The 24,089-nt window shown below is 47.1% G+C and overlaps 2 protein-coding genes across 2 annotated transcripts in view; both read left to right on the forward strand.

The window, feature by feature from the left end:
- The window catches only part of Mthfd1 (methylenetetrahydrofolate dehydrogenase, cyclohydrolase and formyltetrahydrofolate synthetase 1), a 64,478-nt gene extending 51,019 nt beyond the window's left edge, over positions 1-13,459 (forward strand). Inside the window, exons 22-28 of the mRNA XM_021178764.3 lie at positions 927-968; positions 4,674-4,774; positions 5,557-5,734; positions 8,139-8,246; positions 8,681-8,833; positions 11,303-11,396; positions 13,237-13,459. Coding sequence (XP_021034423.1) covers positions 927-968; positions 4,674-4,774; positions 5,557-5,734; positions 8,139-8,246; positions 8,681-8,833; positions 11,303-11,392 — 672 coding nt within the window. The 3' untranslated portion in view covers positions 11,393-11,396; positions 13,237-13,459. The remainder of the gene's footprint in view (positions 1-926; positions 969-4,673; positions 4,775-5,556; positions 5,735-8,138; positions 8,247-8,680; positions 8,834-11,302; positions 11,397-13,236) is intronic.
- Positions 13,460-18,529: 5,070 nt separating this feature from the next.
- Positions 18,530-24,089, forward strand: part of Akap5 (A-kinase anchoring protein 5) — a 7,417-nt gene continuing 1,857 nt past the window's right edge. The window contains exons 1-2 of the mRNA XM_021178537.3: positions 18,530-18,622; positions 21,414-24,089. The exon at positions 21,414-24,089 is cut by the window's right edge and continues 1,857 nt beyond it. Of these exons, the coding sequence (XP_021034196.3) occupies positions 21,644-23,782 (2,139 nt within the window). The 5' untranslated portion in view covers positions 18,530-18,622; positions 21,414-21,643 and the 3' untranslated portion in view covers positions 23,783-24,089. The remainder of the gene's footprint in view (positions 18,623-21,413) is intronic.

The raw sequence follows: 24,089 nt of genomic DNA on the forward strand, positions 1-24,089 counted from the left end.
CCTGTCCAGCGGTGCCCTGGAGCCAGACATGTGGGAAGTTACGTGGGCGGTCACTGCTTCCTGTTTCTCTTCCACGTGGCCCTTCAAGAGTCACAACCCCATAGACTGGACATGCAGACCTCAGTCTTCCCGGAGAGTAGAAGACCCAGCTAGAAGCTTTTAAGTCACCATGTTGCCTACAGTGACCACTAAGCCAACCCTGAGCCATTTGATGTACCATACAGTAGGGTTGAGCCAGCTCCCTAGATCAGGACCCAGGCCCTTCCTCCTAGCTACACAATGGGCTAACTGCTTTAGAGTTTATCTCCCTCTGAGTCTGCTCTGTCTCGGAGGAAGAAAGTCTGGCCGTTGTGCCCCCAGCCCCTTTTCTTGGGCTCAGGCTGCCCTCTAACTGCTACGTTGATGAGGAGCTTGTAGTGAGTTCCCTACCGTCTTCTGAGTGATAGGGGGTCCAGGCACACACTGGCTCTTGTTTTCCCCCTCTTCATTATCCCGACATCACAGCCCACCCACCACCCCACCTTCTGCCAAGGCACAAACAGCCATGCTCCATACAGGCCTGACCTTAGACATCAGTAGTGACTTTCAGGGTTGGTGGCTGTCTTTCTCCCCCCGACCCCCCTTACTTCCATTCCACTGGTGTGTGCTTCATTCCCTGGGATCAGTGTTCTGTCACAGCGTATTTCTGTCTACCTTGGCATTCATCCATCTGTGCCATACCCTACCCCCACCCAATCTCGCATCACAAAGAAACACCTGACTGCTCAAAGTCTCGAGTTCCAAGCCTGTTGGGCAGGAAACAGCTTCACACTGCTGCCCCTTACTCTTTGGGGCGTGCAGCCACTTGCCTGTCACACTGCACTGAGCGCCACGTTAGTGCCAATAGTGAGTAGGAAACATGGCTGACTTTGTATCCTATCTTCTAGGTCACCGCTGGACTGCCTCTTCCCAAGGCTTACACAGAAGAGGTAACTACAATTATTACTCATCAGTTGTCCTAGGAAACCGCATCCGAAATCGGCATGTCTTAATCTGGAAGGCGAAAGGGGGAGGTCCTTGGGGTGTTGAGGACAAAGCCTGCAGTGCCCTGGGAATCACATTAAGGAAATAGCAGTGACTAAATTTGGCTCATGGAGGATGGCAGAAAGCCCTTGCCCTGGACCAGTCTCGGGCAGTTTGCTCCCGGGGAACAAAGCTGTATCTGGAAGCTTTTTGTTGCTATTCGTTAGAGATGGGGGGTCTCGTTAAGAGTCTAGGCTGGCCTTGAACTCCAGTGCTATGATTAGAGGCATGCACCCCATACCTACCTAGAGAGAGTCATTTCCACTTGTTACAACTACTTCCAAAAGTGTTGCTGGCATCTGATAGGTAAAAGACAGAGATGGTTGTTAAACTGCTGGGGTGTGTAAGACACCCCCACCCCAGTAATAAAAATGACAGTAATGCTGGAGTTAGGAAGCCCTGCCCTAGACTGTCATGCAGAAGTCCTAAATGCCACTTAAATCAAGCAAGAAGAGAGCTTTAGAAATAACCTTTCCCTCTGCAAATTCAAACCTAAATCAAAGACCTGAGATAGAGCCAGTAAATGTCCTGGTTGAGTTTGGAGCCACGTCTTCTGTACATGGATTCGGTCTATTGGGCAGGAGCTCAAAGAACAGTTCTGAGCTCTTTTTTTTTTCCTCTTCTTCATACTGATATCATTTACCATCAAAGAAATATCCCTAGGGCCACTGTGAGTGATTACATAACCGATGGGCCTTTGATAAGATGCAGGGTCAGCTGCTGTCACTGTTGATTCAATTTCTCTGTCCTGGAGGGAAGCTCTTACGTTATCAGGCGGAGCACGGTCGGTGTACGGCCCCCAGATGAAGTTTGCAAAATTGACTGGAAAAAAGGATGGTTGGTGCCTTGAGTCTGCCTGTCTTCTGAGCTGTGATTTGCCTTTTATGGTCATCTGTGTGATTCAGGCGTAGGAGGGGAATTCACAGCTCTGGCCCTCCTGCTACCCCAACAGCCTTTCCTGTGTCTAATTACAGTGACTGCCCCGAACTGGCCCAGCTGGTGTCTTCATTTAAGAAATTCGGCTTATTTAAAACTGTTCTCAGTCGGTCTTATATATTAATTGGTTTTTTGTTGTTTTTTTTTTTTTTTTATGTGACTAGAGGTAAAAAACAAGAGTATGCTTTAAATCATCAGATTAATCTTGATCTCAGATTACAATGAAAGGGAATCACAAGCTGCCTGATAGCTTAGTTGGTAGTATGATTGTACTTCGAGCACGCACGAAGCTTTGGGTTTACTCCCTACTACTGCGCAGGCCAGGCAAGCCAGGGCCTTAGTGTCAGTGTTGGCACCCTTGGAAAGAAGAAGGAGTGGGACCAAAATCCTTGACTTTATAGCAGGTCTAAGGCGGGCCTGGGCGACATGAGGCCCCATGCCCATCCATCCAATCATCTACATCTACATAGATAGTTAAATTTTGGGGGATATACCTAGTGGAAGGAGAGAGCCAGCCCCTGCAAACTGACCTTTGATCGTCACACTCATACCATGGTACAAGCCACAGTGGGGGGCATACACAAATGAATATAATTTTGAAAATAACAAATAGCCATGCTTGGTGGCACGTGCCTTTAATCCAAGTACTTAGGAGTCAGATCTCTGTGAGTTCAAGGCCAACCTGATCTACATAGTGAGTTTCAGGACAGTCAGAGCTACATAGTAAAAAAAAAAAAAAAAAAAAAAAAACCAAAAACCAGAAGGAAGAAAGTCTTTAAGGTAAGTTTCAAGACAAAAATGGTGGCATACTCCTATAATCCCCTCATTTAAGAGGATGAGGCAGGAGGATCACAAGAGCCCAGAAAATATAGTAAGGTCCTGTCAGGAAATAAGTAAGTAGTGGTCTGGAGCAATGGCTCAGTAGTTAAGAGTACTGGCTTTGATTCCAGGTACCCACATAGTGGGTCACAACCATCTGTCACTCCGGTCTCAGAGAAGAGCCAACCCCCTCCTCTGGCTTCCAGGGACACTGCATACACACGGTGCACAAACATGCAGGCAAACACCTATACACACAAAATAATCACATTTTTTAAAAAAGCTTTTATTTTTAAGAATTAAATAAATACGGCTCTGGTTAAGCACAGTGGCTGCTCTTCCACGGGGCCTGAGTTCATTTTCCAGCACCCACTGGCAGCTTGCAACCATCTGTCACTCTGGTTCCAGGGCATCTGACAACCTCCCAGAGACATGCAAAAAAACACCAGTGCATGTAAAGAATAAATAAATAAATAGATAGATAGATAAACAAATAAATAGATGGGTTTTTTAATTAAATAAGTAATACTTCTCATGAATGAGACCATCAGTACATTGCCCAGAACAAACTCTTACTCAAGATTGATTTATGTGTAGGAAGGTTTTGCCTACTTCTGCATTCTTTGGCCCTCCTTTGCTTCATGTTGTCATGGGCTAGGATCATGGGCATGTGCCACCACAGCTGGCATATGTGCCGAGAGTCAAACTGAGGACTTCATGCGTCTAAGCAAGCACTCTGCCAACTCAGCTATAGCCTCAGCCCCTAATAATCATTTTTACGGTGGGTTTTTTTTTAAACCTCTTATGTTTTGTATGTGTATGTGGGACGTACCTACATGTATGCATGCATACCATACCCATGTCTGGCTCCCTCAGAGGCAGAAGAGGACATCAGATCTCCAGGAACTGGAATTTTGGTGGTTGTTTTAGAGCCCCCTGTAAGAATAGTCAGTGCCTCAACCGCTGAGCCATCTCTCCAGCCCTGGCTTTTCTATTAAGCTTATTTTTATTCACGTGTCTCCGTGTGTAGGCGCGTGCATAGGGTGGAGGCTGGGGTCTGAAGAGAACGGAAGAGGATGAGCCATAGCGCTGGGGTTATGGGCTGATGTGAGTTGCCTGACCTGGGTACTGGATCCAAACTCATTTCCTGTGGGAGAATAGGAAGTATACCCTTAACCACTGAGTTATCAGTCCTGCCCAGTCCCCGGGCTGTCCAAAGAGTATTTCCTTGTTTTCTTAGCCTTGGGAAGGCTCCTGGTTAGGTTCCTTAAATCCTCTGAAACTTCACTGACTGACTGCTTGACAGTGTTTATGGCTGGTGGGGCCTGTGCTGGGCTCTGTCCTGATCAGATGGCTCCCACTGAGAAAAGTCTTATTGGTTTGTAGCACACCTTGGGAGTTAATCTGCTGTGTAAATACACAAGCTGTGAATGTCATTTAAGTAGAGGCATCAGACTCATCTCCTTCAAAGAACTAAGAGGCCATTGCGTGTTTTCAAGGTGTAGGGAGGTAGTACAGCTTCAGTCGAGTGCCGTAGACAGGGGTCACTTCTCTCTCTTCTGCCAATAGCATGTGGGAAGTGCATCACTGGCCCTCATAGTGGCCACCACCATCTTGCCCTTCTTCCAGCTCCAAGACACACCTTCCTTTTTTTCTTCTTATCTTATTTGAGACAAGGATTTACTGTGTACCCAGGCTAATCTCAACTTGTCTATCCTCCAGCCTCTGCCTGCTGAATGCTGGGATTACAGGCGTGCCCCAGGGACAGTGGCAGTGTCTCTGTCTTAAACAGAGGCAGCAGCTGTTTTCAGGTCAGCGTGTTTTGACCTTACAGGCCATTTGCTGTTGTTTGACAGGACCTGGACCTGGTTGAAAAGGGCTTCAGTAACTTGAGGAAACAAATAGAAAATGCTAGAATGTTTGGAGTGCCTGTCGTCGTGGCTGTGAACGCGTTCAAGTAAGTGTGAAATATAGAGAGGAGGAATGTCGAAAATGCCAGGAAATAGCTCCTGTAGCAAGCGCAGTGCCGCCTTTAGCTCCGTGTAGTTCTCCACTTACTGCTGTTGGTTACTGCTTATGGTCTAGCTTGTGATGTGACAGGCACCATGTGTGTCAAAGCAGACACGAGTTAGCTGCCTCACCACTGAGGTCCAGAAGTCAGAATTGCTCCTGAGGGCCCTCTTCTCTACTGAGCAACTCAGAGAACACATAGGCTTGACAAGAAATGTTCTTTTCGGGTGTTCCCAGGCCTTTTGTGCAGACTGCAGAATATCTTTATTTCTCCGGGTCAGGTGGGACGCTCTGTTGAGAGAGTTGAATGCATTGAGCTAGAAGTGTTCGCACAAGAGCCGTGTGGGTGGCTTGGCACTTTAGCACTGTTTAGGGTTTTGCAATAATGCCCTCACCACAGTGCGATGGGAAGCAGCAATTTTTAAAGCTAGTATTTACTGATTCCCAGTGGTGTGCCGGGATTGTTCCACATGCTTTAAACATATTCCTGTCTAAGCCTCATAGTGTCCCTGGGCAGCACTGCTGTGAATTTTCCATTTTTTCCTTGTAGGAGCCAAATAAGTACAGATAAAGTAACTGGCCAAAGGTCATAGAGCTGAGCTAGAAGCGGGCAGGACTAAGTGGTGTCCTTTTCTCAGGCAGTATTCCTCGTGGGCTTTAGTGGCATAAGCAAGACATACTCTCCCCTCCAGCCACCTTCATTCTTTAACATGAAGCCCTCCTGTGCAGGACAGATACAGATGCTGAGCTGGACCTTGTCAGCCGCCTCTCCAGAGAACACGGGGCTTTTGATGCTGTCAAGTGCACCCACTGGGCAGAAGGGGGCCAGGGGGCCTTGGCCCTGGCTCAGGCTGTCCAGAGAGCGTCACAGGCCCCCAGCAGCTTCCAGCTCCTCTATGACCTCAAGGTAGGTTTGCTTGCTCTGTGCAAAATGCCGCAAGCGTGGAACTTGTGTGCAGCTACGGGTAGCCTTACGCACGGGTCTAATTCCCTCACAGGTGAGTCACCCACAACCACAGCCTGGACCCTGAGCTCAAGGCATCTGTCTTACAAACACAGATGACCTCATACCCTAACTTTGTAAATCTTATATTATATACACCCCTTTGTGGGTGGAGCCAAGCATGGAACTCACTCCATTGATGCCTTTCACTACTGCATCAGCCAGGTAGCAAGACATTGACAAGGGGCCGGCTATATATGGTTGGAAATTTTTCTGACCACTTCTCAGTAACACTTCCTGGTATTGTGTTGCCTCAGGTTCAGAGAAACGCCAGCACCCTAAACCAAAGTGCCTCCACAGGCTTCGTCAGAGACTCCATAACTGAGTCAGGGGACTCGCATCTGGCCTTGCAGAAGCAGTTTGTCCCATAGCACAATGCAGTTAGCTCAGAGAATGCCATTATTAATACAGGGTTGCATTTCAGGATGTGATGGGGTGTGAGCCTGTCAACAGTAATTAGAAACTTTGTTAACCATAGTGTACATTATAGTTCATTCTCCTTGTATTCTTTACGCTACATTTTTGCTTGGTTTTTTCAAAGACTTTGGGAAGTAGCCACAAAACAGATTGGAGCCTGGATCAGACGATTCAGTCACTAAAGTGTCTGCCACTTAAGCGCTGACCTGAGTTCAGATCCCTCCCACCACATGTAAGGTCCAGATGTAGTGGCGCGTGTCTGTAAACGCCGGTGCTGGAGACATGCGCATCTGTAGAGTTAACTGCCAGCCAGCATTGCCAAGTCAGTGAGCTGCAGGTTCAGTGAGAGACCCTGACACAAAAAAGAAGATGAAGAAGGTTAGAGGAAGATACCCGAGGTTATCCTGTAGCCTCCATCTGTTCTCCTGAGCATGCATGTGCATGCACACACACACTCAGAAGGAGGAAACCCTATTATTCTTGAGTTTTTTTCATTTGTTTGTTTGTTTAAGATTTATTTATTTATTATATGTAAGTACACTGTAGCTGTCTTCAGATACTCCAGAAGAGGGCGTCAGATCTCATTATGGATGGTTGTGAGCCACCATGTGGTTGCTGGGATTTGAACTCAGGACCTTCGGAAGAGCAGTCAGTGCTCTTTTCCGCTGAGCCATCTCTCCAGCCCCTATTCTTGAGTTTTAACTTAAAACATTTCTGCCTTTTCTCTCTGCACTGTGCACATGTGTGTGCCTAAGACACGGAGCTAATTGGCATACTCCTATTGATAATGGCATTCTCCTATTGAGCTTTGGTTTTGTAAATGGCTTTGGAAATTTGTTTGAACAATCACCCTTCTAGAAAATGCCATAAACATAAATGTACACAGGTAAGAATCCTTTGCAAGGCCCCTCTCCAAGCCACTGTCCAGGGTCAGGAGCCCTAGACCTTCCGGGCTGTCAGGCGACCTGAAGGTGAGAGGACAGGGCTTCAAATCCAGTTCTCCCAGGACTTTTCTCTGTTCTGGAAACCGGAGGCCGCCACTTTGTGTCATTCAACATCTGTGGGTCTTAAATCACCCTGCAGCCAGAGTGGTTTTGCTTCCGAAGTTCTAAATGTGCCTTGGCATTTAAAACTCTCCAATTATAAGATGCATATGAGCGTCATCTGCATCTTTCTAAAGCCACTGGTGAGAGTGAGCGGACTTTCATGTCTGCTTTCTAAAGCTCTCGCAAGTCGTCGCTGGTTAGCAAAGAGTAAAGTTTGGATTTTATAGGTACAACATTGCTCTTTTCAAAAATCTACCTGATATACTCATTTAGCCCTGGTTGCTTAGGGGCTTCATAGGTGTACATCTATACAATTGTATGTCTCTGTAGACAATAACTTTACATCTGTGAGATATTTTCCACTTAACCAAACCTGGGACTTTGTATTAAAATGGTTCTGGGTTGGGCAAGATAGCTTACCATATAAAGGCAGTTGCAGCAAACCAGATGACCTGAGCTCAGTCCCTAGAACCCACATTGCTGAAAGAGAACTGACTTTTGTAAGCTGCCCTCTGGTCTCCACACAGGAGCAATAGGAAAAGCATTCCCATATGCTTAAACACATACTATAAATAGATAAGGTAGCTTGTTTGTTTGTTTTTTAACTATAAGAAAATGTTTCTAACCCTAAGCTGGAGATGTAGTTTAGGGGTAGAGTGTTAGTCTAGAATATGCAAGACCCTGGGATTTGGTTAAATGTTTGTGACCCCAAAAAACCCTCAAGTTTTTGTACTTATAGCACATAGAATGCATTGTGTCCCTTTTGGGGAGCACTGATCTAGAATGTCCTTGCTAAGAATCCTTACATGTGTCTAGTCACAGTCCCCTTCTCTTTTGTACACTAGCTCTCAATTGAGGATAAAATCAGGATTATTGCGCAGAAGATCTATGGGGCCGATGACATCGAGTTGCTCCCCGAAGCACAGAACAAAGCAGAAATCTACACAAAGCAGGTAGGTGTTTACACCTGAGCTTCCTGGCCTTGTGACCTCCTACACTCTACCCCTCAGATAGCGGCCTCGTCTCCCAAAATGCTGGGTTTGAGTTCAAGTTGCAACCCTAAATTCTGTATTTACCTGAAAGTGTATATGAGCATCTCGAAAAGCCAGGATGGATTACAGAATGTCTCACTGGGATATAAGACACCCCTGTGGTGGACTGTGTTTGATTATCTGGATGGTCATCAGTCATTCATAGGATATAGTACGTTCCTCCTCCCCTTACTGGGATTCTTTTTTGTTTTGGTCTGCAGTAACTAAACTGGAGGGTAGGTAGTAAGGCAGAGGTGGGTATGCAGGGAAGTAGCTATCTCAGAGCCTCCTGAGAATATCCAAATGTTCTTCATTGTATAGTCATATCCATTCCATATTCCCTTTTTCCCACCCAGGGCTTTGGGAATCTACCCATCTGCATGGCCAAAACACACTTGTCTTTGTCTCACAACCCAGAGCAAAAAGGGGTGCCTACTGGTTTCGTTCTGCCCATCCGGGACATCCGTGCCAGCGTTGGGGCAGGTTTCCTGTACCCTTTAGTAGGAACGGTAAGTGAAGGCTGTAAGAGGAATGTGTTCATTGCTTCTCCTCTGAAATGTATCACTCAGGCTGTCAGAGAGTGCCAGATTGCCATAGTCTAGGAGAAAGGTGTAATTAGGCCTATCCTGGTTAATCCTGGTCTTGATATGGACCGTGCAGTTACAATGCGGCACCTACCTCAGAATTGCATAAGTTCTGTGCCCCAGTGGCAGTTTACTCTTGGTTCAATCCAGAATGGGTCTAACTAGGCTTGGATGATGCCAAAATTCAGTCTGCTCTCTGTACATGGCTTCAGCATCCACTGGCTCAGTTGTCTGTTGGTTGATAGGCGTTGGGTATGGTGGCACACTCCTGTAATCCTGAGATGCAGAGGCAGGAGGTCTGTTGTAAGTTTGAGGCCAGCATGGTGTACTTAATGGGTTCTAGGTCAGCCAAGGCTGCATACATAGTGAGACCCTATTGCCAACAAAACCAGCAACTCTCCCTTAACAAGCCGGTGCCCACGTGTAGGTCTGTGCACTTGCTGCCGCTTTCTGATCATCTCGGCCTCTCCTTTTCTTTTCTACCCTCCTGCTCAGGCCTATATTCAAGTATCTTTAATAAAACTTGGTTTCCAAAACAAAACTGCTATGGGAAAAAATGTGTCTGTATCGAGTATAGATTCATCGTTCTCTAAGTAATGTCCTGTAATGGCTGTTTATATACTTCTTACATTGCATTGGGTGTGACCGAGCACTTGCCTGGTATACTGCCCAAGGACCTGGGTTCAATCTCAGCATAGCACAAAAGAACCAAAGCCAAACCACCTTAGCAACTCCCGATTGCTATGGGAATCTCGGCAGAGCTCCGAAGGTGCGCGCCTGCCTGCCTGCCTGCGTGCGTGTGTGATGCTTTTCAGAGTTTGATATCTAGGTTTGCATGTAAGTTGATTTTTTTCTGCTTCTCGGTGACCAGATCTTCCTCTCTGATAAAGAATAAAAGCACTGAAAATCCTACCCATTGCTGCTCTAACAACCATGTCTAGAGTTTTCTGGCAGCACATGCATGCGTATTTGGGTCAGTGGCATCTACCCCTTGCCTTTATAATGCTGACTGCTGGGTTGCTGGGTCTGAAGACCAGTTCTTTCCTTCCCCCCGCCCCTTTGTCCCTACACCCACCCCTTTCTTTCTTCCTACAGAATGCTTTGATAGAAGCCTTGGAGTGTATTGATCCCTGTGCTCAGATGTCAGGATTAGGTTTTTCTTAAATATTGATGTTTTGTGTTACAGAAAATGACTCATCTGTTTTATGACATTTGTATAGTAAAGTTTTAGAACTTCAGTCTAAGCTGTCTTCCCTTCTGGGTCTGGTCTCGAGAGTGTATATATTCATTATACAGGCAGTATGACAGAAAGAAAAATACATTTTCAGTTACCAGCCATGCGAATGTGCTGATAGATGGCAGAGCCAAGTGTTCAGAAAAGAAGCAAGCACAAATATAGTGCAGAAGCTTCAAGTTTAGCTTTAAAAAGCCTGCGACTGTCAGAATAGAGACCGTCCAACCATCCAGGCTATATACAGAAATGTCTTGGCCCGAATTAAAGGATGCGAAACGTAATATCAAGTCACTGCAACAGAAATCACATGGGTATCTATGCAAGCAAGACTCGTGGAATAAAAATTCAAAAGCAGACCAGTGCTGTTCCTTTTTTTTTTTTTTGGCTGCTTTGTTTAGCTGTTTTGAGAGATGGTTTTACTAGGTAGCCCTGGTTTGTGTTAACTCACCAAGTGCCCCAGGCTGGGACTACAGGGTGTCCCAGCTTCCTTTACTCTTGTGACGCACAGCTAAGGCAGTGGATGGTGGTGAGCTCCCTGGCTTGCCCAGCATCTGCCAATGCCAATGCCATGCTTCCCCTGCCACATCAGCCCTGACTGTCCTGGGCAAGGTCAGAGGGAGGCCTGGCCTTCGGCTTGAAGGAGGGGCATGAGGGCTTCTTGTGGAGTTCATCTCTGAATCGATGACTGGGTTTTTAATATGTAACAAGAAGAATGCCCACTGCAGTGATGCACTGAAAGGTGTGTCTGGTTCTGTAGCTGCTGCAAGGCACAAAGTGGAGGTAAATAGTCATTACGAGGTGTGTGCGTGCGTGTGTGTGTGTGCATGTTTGTGCGTGTGCGTGAGTATGTGCGTGTGTGTGTGTATGTGTGTGCTCACGTGAGTGTGTATATGTTTATGTGTGTATGGTATGTGGTATATGGTGAGTGTGTGTGTATATATGTCTGTCTCTGTTTGTGTGTGTGTCTCTGTGTGTGTGTGTGTGTGTGTATGGTGAACATGTAGAGTTCACAGATGACTTGTAACAACTGATTCTTGCCTTTCACTCTGTGGGTCCCAGGAATCGAACTCAGGTTGTCAGGCTTGGTGGCAAAAATAAAAAGCCACTGAGCCACCCTGCTGGTCCCCTAAGTTCCTTTGTAATGCTGTTTTGCCTCACAGATGAGCACAATGCCTGGACTCCCTACGCGGCCCTGTTTTTATGATATTGATTTGGACCCTGAAACGGAACAAGTGAATGGATTGTTTTAAACAGGTAAGCTGCTACTGGACAGGAGTTTTCTTGTTTGCCTTTATTTTTGCTTTACATGTGTGCATTTGTTTATTTCATGGGAGCAGGGGAGGGTGTGTGCATGGTATGTGTTGACTCCTGAGGAGTCCTGAGACTTCCAGTTTGGTAGCAAGTGCCTTTCCCAGTTGAACGGTTTTGCCTGCTCTGCAGAAAGTGTATTAGTTCTTATGTTTGTTACTTTGTAGCTTATTCATGAATTCTAAGGCTCAAACTGAGTCTACAAACACTCAAATTCAAGTGATTTCCAAATATTTCCTTCCAGATTCATTGAGAAGGCATCAGTGGTAATCAGGAACGATACTTGACAATAATCAGTGAATACAACACTCGTGTTTCAGTCTGGAAGAGGAAGGCTCTGATGCCCATGGCAGTTCAGGGAGAATGTGTACAGCCTAGCCACTATGGAGCTCTGAGGCGGATGTTAGCTTCCCTTGCAGCATCCCCAGGAGGCTTGGGGCTCAGAGTTGATGATGTAGTAGAGGCAGGAGCGGCCCCAAGCCCATCTGTATTGTATACTTTGAAAGGACAGAGGCCAGGTCGTGGTGGTACACACCTTAATCCCAGCACTCTGGAAGCGGAGCCAGATGGACATCCTGGTTTACAGAGTGAGTTCCAGGATAGCCAGAACTACACCTAGAAGCCCTACCTCACAGGAAGGAAGGAAGGAAGGAAGGAAGGAAGGAAGGAAGGAAGGAAGGAAGGAAGGAAGGAAGGAAGGAAGGAAGGCAGGCAGGCAGGCAGGCAGGCAAGAGTTGGTCTGGGATGTAAATGATGGTGGAGCAGTCAGCCTGTGTGAGAGCCATGTTCAGTGCCCAGGAAAGCACTCATACACTCACAGAGACATAAGATGGCTAATTGTCCAGAAAGCAGAGAAGAAAGAGAACCAGTACTGGATCTCTTGGACCCTGTGTGACAGGGCCCCAGGTACTCACCGCAGTGACACATTCAGTTCAGAGCTCAAAAATGTCAAGCAGGAAAATCCTCAACATTCCTCTCCAAGGACTTAAAAGACAGACTGCCTGTGGAAGAATGAGCTGTGGCTGGCCTATCTGGTACAGTCAGGGCCATGGAATGAGAAGAGAAGAGAATGCCTGTCTTATCAGCAATAAGGAGCTTTTAGACAGCAGAGGAATGTCTCCAAATGTGTGCGGGGAAGATAACTTTCATCCTGTGTTTACTTACCCCTGGCCAAATCTGCCAAGGTATTTTCAGACAGGCAAAGGGGTTGCCACCCCCACTTCTGCTAGGAGGCTATTTAACGATGTCATCTACACGAGCAAAATGAGGAACTGAACTAAGAAAAGGGAAGGTGTGAGCTTCGGGGAAGTGGATTTGGACAGTAGCAAATAGTGGGGTGGTCTGACAAGAGGACTTGGCTGTGAGTTTCCGGTCTAGCACTGAGCAGGCGGGAGGGCTGGAAGGAGCTGCCTGAGAAAGTGACAGTCCAGGAGGCAAGCTGTGGTCTTCATTCTGACCAGATGAGGAGAGTAAGAAAAGCGCTTGTTCCGGGGAAGCGCTTTCTGCACAGGGTCAGTGAGTGTAGGACGTGTCCCCGGCTCCCTGCTCAGTCCGGAAGTCACACAACCAACCACCACGCTCTGGGTTGTCTTCAAGTTCATATGTGGACAGGCCCTGGAGGACTCACCCAGAGGGGAGGGTATGAGTGTGAACAGCTTTGAGATGTAGCTGGAAAATGATGAAGTGTGGAAGGAAAGAGGAAACTGCTATGCTTGGAGAAAATGCTCATTCATTCATCTGTTCGTTCATCCATTCATTCATTCATTCATTCTGCTTTTCTTTCCAGATCTTCCATCTCCAAGAAGCCACTCTGTCCGGCCAGTGTCTGTTCAGGCCCACTGAGGAAGTGTGCAGAAGTCTTGGAAGTCTGTCCCCGCCCTGAAGAGCTTCAGAAATAGTGGGAGTTTCCCTAAAGCCTTTCATAGCCTTAATTCATGTCGTGTATAAATTAACATAAATCATGTCTATTTACATAGTGAAAGTCCAGAATAAATGAAATAATTTTGCTACCTTGGTGTTGAAACATAAACTGTGCCGTTGATAGACCTAGGTAGAATAGTAGGATGGCGGCCATCCATCCAGTGGACGTGTGGGGGGTGGGGCTAAGGAAGCAAGCTGCAGGAGGCTCTTCTGATGTGTTTGGGGTGGCGGGGATGCTGGCTTATGTATCTGTTTCTATGAAGACACATAACTGGGGAGACCTGAAGCGGGTGAGGGTAGAAGTAGGGAATGGAAGACTTGCTTTCCTGTTTCTTACCTTCCTGTCTGACCGAGCTCCTCCACAGAGGGCCTGCTGCTGCTTGTATGAAAGTTTGCCTTGGCATATTTGGGATTCCCATTTGAATCACTGCCTTAATGCTATTGGTTTTTGTTACTGGTGTGTGAGTGTGTGTGCGCGCGAGCGCACTTGTTTGGACTGGTTTTCCCCCAACCCTTCTTTGCCCCCTTCTATCTTGCCATTCTCATCCCTACCCATCTCCCATGGGCCCCTTGCTAGCTTCCTGGCTTTTGTTCCTGTTTCCTCCCACCTGGATATACCTGCTTAACAGTTAGAGGCTAGACTCTGCATGCAGCAGAGAGTAAGCTACTTTTGCCTTCTGAGCACAGGATACCTCACTTAATGATCCATTTTCATAATTTCATTTTCTTTCATGGCTGAATACAATTCCATTTTCTGTATGTACCACATTTTAATTATCCGTTCTGGCAAAAGACATCTATGCTGAATCCATTTCAGGTCCTCAAGGATGCGACCTTCCTTTGGGTGGGCCGTTTCTGCTCCACTGGCTTAGCAAATGTTTGCTAGGCTGCCGCTGAGAACCTGGGCTCCACCTCTCTATACAGAATGGTCTTGTGAGTTTTTGTTTGAAGTTTCTAGAATGTTCTCGCTTCTCTTATCCTGTGTCTTCTGTTGTTCCTGTCTTCCTGCATTGGCTCTTTCCAGATTCTGCCCCCCACTGGTACCAAAGCTAAACCTTGCTGATGTGGATAGAGCTGCTTCCCCAGGCATCTTCGACATTGTTAACACTTAGTTCCATGGGTCCACATCAGTGTTGTAATACTGTTCCATGGCCTGAATATAAACAATGGCGGAGAATGGCAAAGAAGGGCTCAACTTCCAGGCATCTATAAGCCACCTGACATGGGTACTAGAATCCTAACTTCAATCTACACAACAGAGCAGCAAACACACTCTTAACCTCTGAGTCATCCCGCCAGCCCTGTGTAAGACCCTGAGTTTGATCAATAGCTACACACACACACAATCACAATCACAAATAACATGGGGAATTCTCATGTGCCGTTGCAACTTCTGTGCAAGCATCCACACAGCTAACTCCTGCCAATGAAACTGCTCAGAAGGAAGTTGCCAGCTTCGCAACAAGAGCTGACACCTGCTTGCAGTGTGTAGGTGAATTGTAATCAATTAGGTTTATATCCTCATGTTACAGAAAGGCATTTCGGGATTCCAGGGCTGGTGCCTGCTGTCACCTTATTCCAAAGCCTCTGCTCTCTGCTGCCTCTCAGCAGTTCCTAGAAGGCAGCGCCTACCAAGCTGTACAAAGAAGAAACTGGGTCCATTCCTTGACTTCAGAAGGAAGAGGTAACCAAGGTGCTTGAAATGAGGTCAGGGTGACTGCTGAGCAGTCCTCATGGGCAGGGATCTTTGCTCAAAGGCGTCACAAGTACAAGCTTGCAGAGGCCATTTCCACAGTGAAAAAAAGACATGAGATAACTACGGCCAAGAAGAGTCAGTGCACTGGGGATTTGTCGGGGTCACCAGCCCAAGTCCCATCATCCCTTCAGTCTGGGGCTAGCACAGTTCCTCCAGTTCCAAGGGTTCCCATGCTGGCCCTCCTCTCTCCTTATTGGTAGGATCCCTGATAAGGAAGTTGTGCCTCCTGGTTGTCGCACCCCCAATGCTGTACATGGAAGATTCATATAGACATAATTTAAGGGTGACAGTGGAATGTATGTAATGACAAGCAAGGCTCTCAGCTCACTGCAGCTTTCCTGGTACCCACAAATAGATCAAACCACCAAGGACCTGGGGCCACAGGTTCAGTAGATGGTGTGCCAGAGAAAGGTGCTACGGAAGGCTTATTCTGAGGAAGACTCAAGGACATAAGAACTGTTAACGAGGAGTTGAGACCATGTTTGTAGCTAAAAGCCTGGACTGAGGATGGGGACCAGGATGGAAGAGATGGTGTAGTCAGCTCAGATACATACGTAGGCTATTTTATTGGCACGCTCTATCTGTGACATTAATAAGATAAGCTGTGAGGAGGATAGTTCCTTATCAGATTGGGAAGGTATTTATAGCTCATTTCCTAATTATATAACTCAGACGGCGTAGTAGGCAATAATACAGTAACAACTTCAGCGGCCCTGTCACTTGAGTGCGTTTAGGAGTGACAGGTCTCTTCCTCTTGTGCATGTGGTACATTGTTCAAACATCTGGCCTCAAGTTCTAGCCATATCCTAAAGAAAAGCCAAAATGCAGATGCTTATTTATAGTAATATGCTTCCCCTCCCCCCTGACTCATTCTCTTTCCTGGGTGCATTGTGTATGGATGAGAGAAAGATGTCAGATAAGTTGTCGATCGTATAAGTCTTATTTTCCCTTAGACCATGAGATAATCCACCTCTTACCTTAGACTATATTCAGCTCCCATACTTCTAAGGGCAAAGCAGGTGCAGGCGAGCTGCACTTGAGTTTCCAAGATGCTCTTCACTGCTGCTCTTTCAGCCTGCATCTCTCATTGTCTGATGCTTTCTCTTTTTTTCAAGTGGGTCTTGCGATGTAGCACAGCCTGGCTAGGGATTTATGGTCCTTCTGCTTTAGCTACTCAAGTCCTGGGATTGTGCTACTACACCTGGCTCCAAGTGGTTTCTACTAAGATAGCCAGGTTACCCCATCATCTGGATGAGCTTCCTTCCCTAAAATGACTGCCAACTCCCAGGTCTGCTGGATTTGAAAAAACTTAAGAGATTCTTCCCGCTTGTCTCAAGTTCAAAACTACCAAAAACAGGGTTAACATATAACCGGCATGCGGGTATAAAGACATTTCGCACTTGCTGGATGAACAAAGCTAATTCATTTGGATTTTTTTGAGATGGGATCTCATGTTGTCCAGGCTGGCCTTAGATTCCCTGTGTAGCCAAGGATGGCTTTGAAAAGTCTCATCCTGCTGTCTCTACCTCCTAAGTACTGAGATCACAGGCTTGTTTCACCCTGTCCAAACCGCACACTGGTAAGTGTGTGTGTGTACACACGTAGAGGGCTTACAGGGGCCAGAAGAGGATCCCCTGGAGTTAAAGGCAGTTATAGAGAACTGAAATGTGCGCTGGGAATTGAACTCTGATCCTCTGCAAATCAAGAATTCTCTTTTTAAAATTATTTTTCTTTTATGTACATTGGTGTTTTGCCTGCATGTGTGAGGGAGTCATATTCCACAGAAAAAAGTCAGAGACAGTTGTGAGCTGCCATGTGGGTGCTGGGAGTTGAATCTGGGTCCTCTGGGTCTGTTTTGTGCCCTGAGAGTTTATTCCTTATCAGGTCTGGTTGGAGTAAATCTAGACTAGAGAGTCTGAGGAAGGTAAAATATATTCCTTGAAAAACCATCCCCAAGTAGACACCTGATATTGACCTCCCAAAGGTCATGGTCCACTTAAGAAAGGGGACAGGGTCTTGTTCTTCCGTGTTACTGGGGCTTCCGAGCTCTGTGCTAGGAGGAGCCCTGGAGGAGGCTGAGGCCTGCTGGAGTACCACATCCATGCTGACAGGTGAGCACAGAACATGGCCCATGTGACATCTCATATCAGAACCCCGGCTGGATTACTGTTTCCTTTAGGACATTCCTTGGGGTCTGCTTACCTTGTTCTTCTCAAGTGGGGACGGAGATGAGGGTGCTCACTATTCCAGCCCCATTTGGAGCAAAAGAGGGTATTTGCCTGGTGTGCACAGAGCCTGAGGTTTGGACATGGTGAAACAAGCCTGTCCAGAGTGTGTGTGTAACTTACAGGGTCTCAGCTTTGAAAACATCCCAAAGCCACAGGCCCTGAGCTGGGGAGGCCACACCTTTGTCTGCACAGAGCTGTGTTTGTGCTGGTTCCCACCTGAGCTGACACCTTCCTGTTCCAGAGTGAGGACAGTACCAGTAGCAGGTCGAGGTTCTGTTTAGCGAGTTTATTTCTGTTTCTCACCATATATATATATATATATATATATATATATATATATATATATATATATAATTTTCTCCATAGCCAAGTGCAGCTTCTGAGGTAGAGGTGGGTGGATCTCAGTGAGTTCAATACCAGTCTGGTTCACAATGAGTTCCAGGTCGGTCATACAGAGCTACACAAATAAAATGTCTGCCAGTGGATGGTGGCACAGGCCTTTAATCCCAGTACTCTGGAGGCAGAGACAGGTGGATTCCTGTGAGTTTAAGGCCAGCCTGGTCTACAGAGTGAGTCCCAGGACAAGCAAGGCTACACAGACAAAATAAATAAAATAAAATCCTCCCCCCCCTTACTGTCTCTGTACTGTTATGAATCTTGCTTTTTAATTTTGTTTTTGCAAAAGATCCAGCTAGGGCTGGTTACAGGTGGTTGTGAGCCGCCTAATGTGGGTGTATGGGGATCGATCTTAAAACCCCTGGAAGAGAAATACGTGCTGTTCACCGCTGAGCCATCTTTCCCATCAATCTTTATTTGAAGATATGCTTTCTACCTTGTCTTTAATGTTTGAGGGGGGATTCACGGTGGGAACCTTATAAATTCAAAGAAGGTTTTTACGGATGTGCGTCTCAGGAAATGAGGGGCTTCTACCCTCTTGCTTTGTTTTAGTGGTCCCTCTACCCTGATCCTGATGTCTTTATGCAGCGGGGATGCGTCCGGGGAGGAAGCACGGAGGTCTCTCCCAGACCGCTGGGCAGTCGGCTGGCAGGTGGCTGGCTGAGTTCACCCCGCCCCCGGCCCTAGCCCCGCCCCACTGCTCCACGCGCATTGGCCCGACCAGCTGTCTCTCTACGCGCTGGGGAGGGGGCGCGCGGCTGCGGTCCCTCTGCAGAGGGCTGCGCGCTCCGCGGTCTCCGGGGCTCTCCGTTGTTTGGGCCCGTGCTCCTCGACCTCGGGAGCAGAGCTGGCCAGAGACCGCGACGATCTGGGTAAGTAGAGGCAAGACTAGAGGCTCTGGGTCAGAATCTGGTGCAGTGAGCCCTGGTAACGGCTGCAGACCCGGGGTCCTGGTCACCAGATTGTGAGGGACACGACTGCAAGGTCGCCGATCCTCAGACGGCTCCAGGTGGGTGACCCTGGGCAGTTCTGCCGCCCGCTCGCTTCGCACGAGTTGCAGCTGCTGCTTTGGCACCGGCTGCCTAACCCTTTTCCTTCTTTAGGGGTTTTCTGGGGAACTGTGATTTTCGGCTCCGGGCTATGATAGTTCTGCAGATAGCTTGAAGCTGGGCTATCTATTCCACGCCCCCAGTATTTTCCTTTCTGAGCACTTTATCCTGAGCTCTGCCTCCTGCCATAGGGGCGTCAAGCTTGGAGAGTCCTTCCTCCAGGAGGAAGCTTCGCGGTTCATGTCTAGTGCTGGGAAGGGTTCCTTGCTCTGTTCAGATAGTGGTTGCTCTCTGTTGCTCAAGCGGAGAAGGGTGGTGGTTTTTTTCTGTGGTCTTGGACAGGAGATTCTACCAGGAAAGGACAGCAGGGACTTTAAGGTTTTCAAGACAATAACGGTCCTCTCGAAGGTAAAGGCGAATCATTTGCAGTCTTAACACTCTGCAAAGTTTTAACGCCTGCAGGCTGCATCCTTTCCCTGCCTCGCCTACACTTGTTGGGGTGTTGCTCTCTACAGTGATGCACATTAAAAGAAACCTCTCGTGCAACCATCTAGGCCATTTAGGTTAGTTTCAGAGACTTTCCGGAATATAATCTCATTTGAATATTTCTTCTATTAATACACACACATCCTCTGCTTAGAAGGAATGATCTCTAGAGCGCTGGAGGCTCAGGGAAAGAAGACGTGGAAGCCATTAAGACTGGGTTCTAGTTCTAGTGCTAGGGTGTGTGAGGAGAGACTGCAAATGTTATACTGGTCCCATCATTCTAGAATTTTATGTTTCTTTGTAGAAAGACGAAGCTTTCAATACTTACCCTTAAAAAGAAAAAAGAAAAGCCTTAGCTCTTAAAACGGTTTTTCAGGGTTCCAGTTCTCCAGAGAATTGGGAACTGGTACCCAAGTGAAAGCTCTCTCTGAAGAATACGCATGAAAAGCTCCTCTGCGCCTAACTCAGCGCTCAGCACCTGAAATGCACGGAGCTGTTGTTAGCTAGTCATTCCAGGTCCTCATTCCTTAAGCCTTGCCATTCTGTGGACTATTATTATTATTTTTTTTTTTTTTTTTGTGGTTTTTCGAGACAGGGTTTCTCTGTGTAGCTCTGGCTGTCCTGGAACTCACTTTGTAGACCAGGCTGGCCTCGAACTCAGAAATCCGCCTGCCTCTGCCTCCCGAGTGCTGGGATTAAAGGCGTGCACCACCACGCCCGGCTTCTGTGGACTATTATTATTACTTTTTTTTTTTTTTTTTTTTTTTTTTTTGTGGCACTGGGGCTCAAACCCAGAATCTTGTGGCACGTTAGGCCAATGTTCTGTCACTAAGCTATGTGTCAGTTTAGTTTTACATGTTTTTCTGAGACAGGGTCTCACGTAGCCGGTGCTGTCTTCAACTCTACTGTGTAGCTCTGTGGATGGCCTTGATTGAGTCTCCTGCCTCCACCTCCCACTTGCTGGAATTACAGTCATGCGTAGTCACAAGCAGCCTCAGATTAGCATTTTAAAGCAATTTGCTTTCTCTTGGACCTCGAGGCGCAGTGAAAGAACGCAGTTCAGAAACAGGCAGTCTTGGGTTAAATCTGAGCACTGTTGCCACCGACTAGCTTTGTAGTCTCAGGCAGGCAGACTGCTTAACTGCAGATGGAGATATCACCACCTCCTCACTCTGCAACACTGCGGTGCAGGTTAGAGATGTATGTGAAAGTGCTCAGCGCTGCTGCCTCGTACACGGGAGTTGCACAACCAACGTTGGCTGGAACCGTCACTAACTTACCTCCAGCTGTGTGCAGTTACAGTGGGAAAACATGAGTAGCAGGCACTTCACTGAAGATGTCAAAGTTACACAATGACTTTTAAGAGCAGAGAATGACAGCGATGCTAGATTTTTTTTTCTGAGAGTATGTATGGAAAGTAGCGCCTCCTTGGTGAAATGTATGTACATTTTTAGAACAGAAACCTTATGCTACAATAGAACGAACACCAGAGAGTCAAATTTTCTGCTTCTAACTCTGGCTAGGTCCTCATCTAGCTGAAGGCTTTCTGCAAACTCTAGCTGCCCACTGGGAGCTCACTTTGATCATTAATTCATCGTGAGCCATCTCCCATGTCCCTCGTAGCACCAGCGTTCTTCGTGGTATGTGATGAGACAGTACTCAGGCTTCCCTACCACACTGCCCTCTCTTTTCTTGTTATTTGCTAAACTTTCCATATGGGACCATAAACAATTCTTGGAGAAGATAACTGGGCACACTAGCAGAGTGACCTCAAACAAAATCTGAGCAAAATGAGTTCACACTCGAATCTTTTTGATAGGGCAAAACCAAGCCTCGCTTTTTAGCCCTAAGTTGTTGTAGTATGTATTTTCTGTGGAACGCATGCACCATATGATACAGTTTATATTAAAAATAATAGACTTCCCCCAGGCAGTGGTGGCGCACGCCTTTAATCTCAGCACTTGGGAGGCAGAGGCAGGTGCATCTCTGAGTTTGAGGCCAACCTCATCTACAGGGTGAGTTCCAGGACAGCCAGGACTACACAGAGAAACCTTGTCTGGAAAAACCAAACAAAATAACGTAATAAAATAAATACCCTGAAATAAACCCTACTTTTTTCTCTCATCAGGTTGGGCTTCAAATAAAGGAGAAGTTTAGCCAGGAAAGTGCTTTCATTCAAAGAGTAAATTAAAAAAAGACACCGTGAGCCTCAGATAAACAAGGCGTTCGTGTCCTTAAAAAGTCACAGAAACAACTGTGGTGTGAGGGGAGAGTGGACACGTAGGAGAAATCGGACCTGGTGTGATATTTCTGTCACAAAAGACTTACGGAGGAAGAGAAAAGACACGTTTCCAGAGAATGAAAGAGTGCAGCATCAAAATGGAGACCAGTGTTTCTGAGATTCAGGTAGAGACGAAGGACGAGAAGGGACTAATAGCAGCCAGTCCTCAGAAAGAGAGGCAGGAGAGAAAAACAGCCACACTCTGCTTCAAGAGAAGGAAGAAATCGAACAAGACAAAGCCCAAAGCCGGTTCCAGGACTGCTGAGGAGACAAAGAAACATACCCCCGAAGCTGGGGGCTCTGGTCAACGGCAACCAGTGGGTGCCTGGGCCTCCATCAAACGCCTTGTGACACACAGGAAAAGGTCTGAGCCTGCAAAGAAGCAAAAGCCATCTGAGGCAGAAGTGCAGCCTGAGGATGGAGCTCTTCCTAAGAAAAAGGCAAAATCCAGACTTAAGTTTCCTTGCCTAAGATTCTCAAGAGGGGCAAAGAGAAGTCGTCATTCCAAACTCACAGAAGATTCAGGCTACGTCAGAGTCCAGGGAGAGGCAGACGATTTGGAGATAAAAGCCCAGACCCAGCCAGATGACCAGGCAATCCAGGCTAGGTCCACCCAGGGCCTACAGGAAGGTGTATTGGTGAGAGATGGTAAGAAGAGCCAAGAATCACACATAAGCAACAGCGTCACCTCGGGAGAGAATGTGATCGCCATAGAACTGGAATTAGAAAACGAATCTTCTGCTATCCAGATGGGGACTCCAGAGCTGGAAAAGGAGACTAAGGTGATTACGGAAAAGCCAAGTGTGCAGGCGCAGCAAGCAAGTCTACTTGAGAGTTCAGCAGCAAGCAGCCCTCGGTCAGTGACTTCTGCTGCTCCTCCATCACCAGCAACCACACATCAACATAGTCTGGAAGAACCCAGTAATGGCATCCGGGAAAGTACCCCAAGTGGGAAAGATGACAGAAGGAGAAAGACTGCTGCTGAAGAAAATAAATCAGGAGAAACTGCACTGGGACAGGCAGAGGAAGCTGCAGTTGGCCAGGCAGACAAAAGGGCACTAAGCCAGGCGGGAGAAGCTACAGCGGGCCACCCAGAGGAAGCTACTGTGATCCAGGCAGAGAGTCAGACAAAGGAAGGGAAACTGAGCCAGGCAGAGGAAACTACAGTGGCCCAGGCAAAGGAAACTGTATTGAATCAGGCAAAGGAAGGTAAACTGAGCCAGGCAGAAGAACCTGCAGTTGGCCAGGCAAAGAAAGCTACAGTTGGCCAGGCAGAGGAAGCTACAATTGACCACATAGAGAAAGTCACAGTGGATCAGGCAGAGGAAACCACAGTGGGTCAGGCAGAGGAAGCTACTGTTGGTCAGGCAGAGGAACCTACTGTTGGTCAGGTAGAGGAAGCTATATTGAGCCAAGCAAAGGAAGCTACAGTTGGTCAGGCAGAGGAAGCTACTGTTGGTCAGGCAGAGGAACCTACTGTTGGTCAGGTAGAGGAAGCTATATTGAGCCAAGCAAAGGAAGCTACAGTTGGTCAGGCAGAGGAAGCTACTGTTGGTCAGGCAGAGGAACCTACTGTTGGTCAGGCAGAGGAAGCTACTGTTGGTCAGGCAGAGGAAGCTACTGTTGGTCAGGCAGAGGAAGCTACTGTTGGTCAGGCAGAGGAAGCTACAGTTGGCCACACAGAGAAAGTCACAGTGGGTCAGGCAGAGGAAGCCACAGTGGGTCAGGCAGAGGAAGCTACAGTTGGTCAGGCAGAGAAAGTCACAGTGGATCAGGCAGAGGAAGCCACAGTGGGTCAGGCAGAGGAAGCCACAGTGGGTCAGGCAGAGGAACCCACAGTGGATCAGGCAGAGGAAGCTATATCAAGCCATGCACCAGATCTGAAAGAAAATGGAATTGATACAGAGAAACCGAGATCAGAAGAAAGCAAAAGAATGGAGCCAATTGCTATTATCATTACTGACACTGAAATCAGTGAATTTGATGTTAAGAAATCTAAAAATGTTCCTAAGCAATTCCTAATTTCAATGGAAAACGAGCAAGTGGGGGTTTTTGCTAATGATAGTGATTTCGAGGGGAGAACTTCAGAACAGTATGAAACACTCTTAATAGAAACAGCTTCTTCTCTCGTCAAGAATGCTATCGAGTTGTCTGTGGAGCAGCTGGTTAACGAAATGGTTTCCGAGGATAATCAAATAAATACGCTGTTCCAGTGACTTCATTTCCAGGTCACGAAAAGAAAGGGGGAAAAAAAAACCCTTGAAAGATGAATTCTCTTATCCCTTTGTGGCACTTCTTTCTCAGTAATAAATTAGAGGCTTATCATCTGTGGAATCTAAAGGTATATTTCCAGCCCAGAAGTACTAAAGGATCAATGAAGGTTGTAAAACTCTGTCATTGAAACACAGTTCTGGACTGGAGGGAGTCAGCACAGATCACGGTGCGAAGTGACTTATGGGGAGGTGTGGAAGTGGCAGGCAATAGCCCAGTGCTTTGAGGAGGGAAGACTACTGAGCACTGGGT

Source organism: Mus caroli, unplaced genomic scaffold (genome assembly GCF_978045245.1).
Source record: "Mus caroli unplaced genomic scaffold, Mus_caroli_1 scaffold_14, whole genome shotgun sequence".
In the NCBI taxonomy this organism is placed as follows: domain Eukaryota; kingdom Metazoa; phylum Chordata; class Mammalia; order Rodentia; family Muridae; genus Mus; species Mus caroli.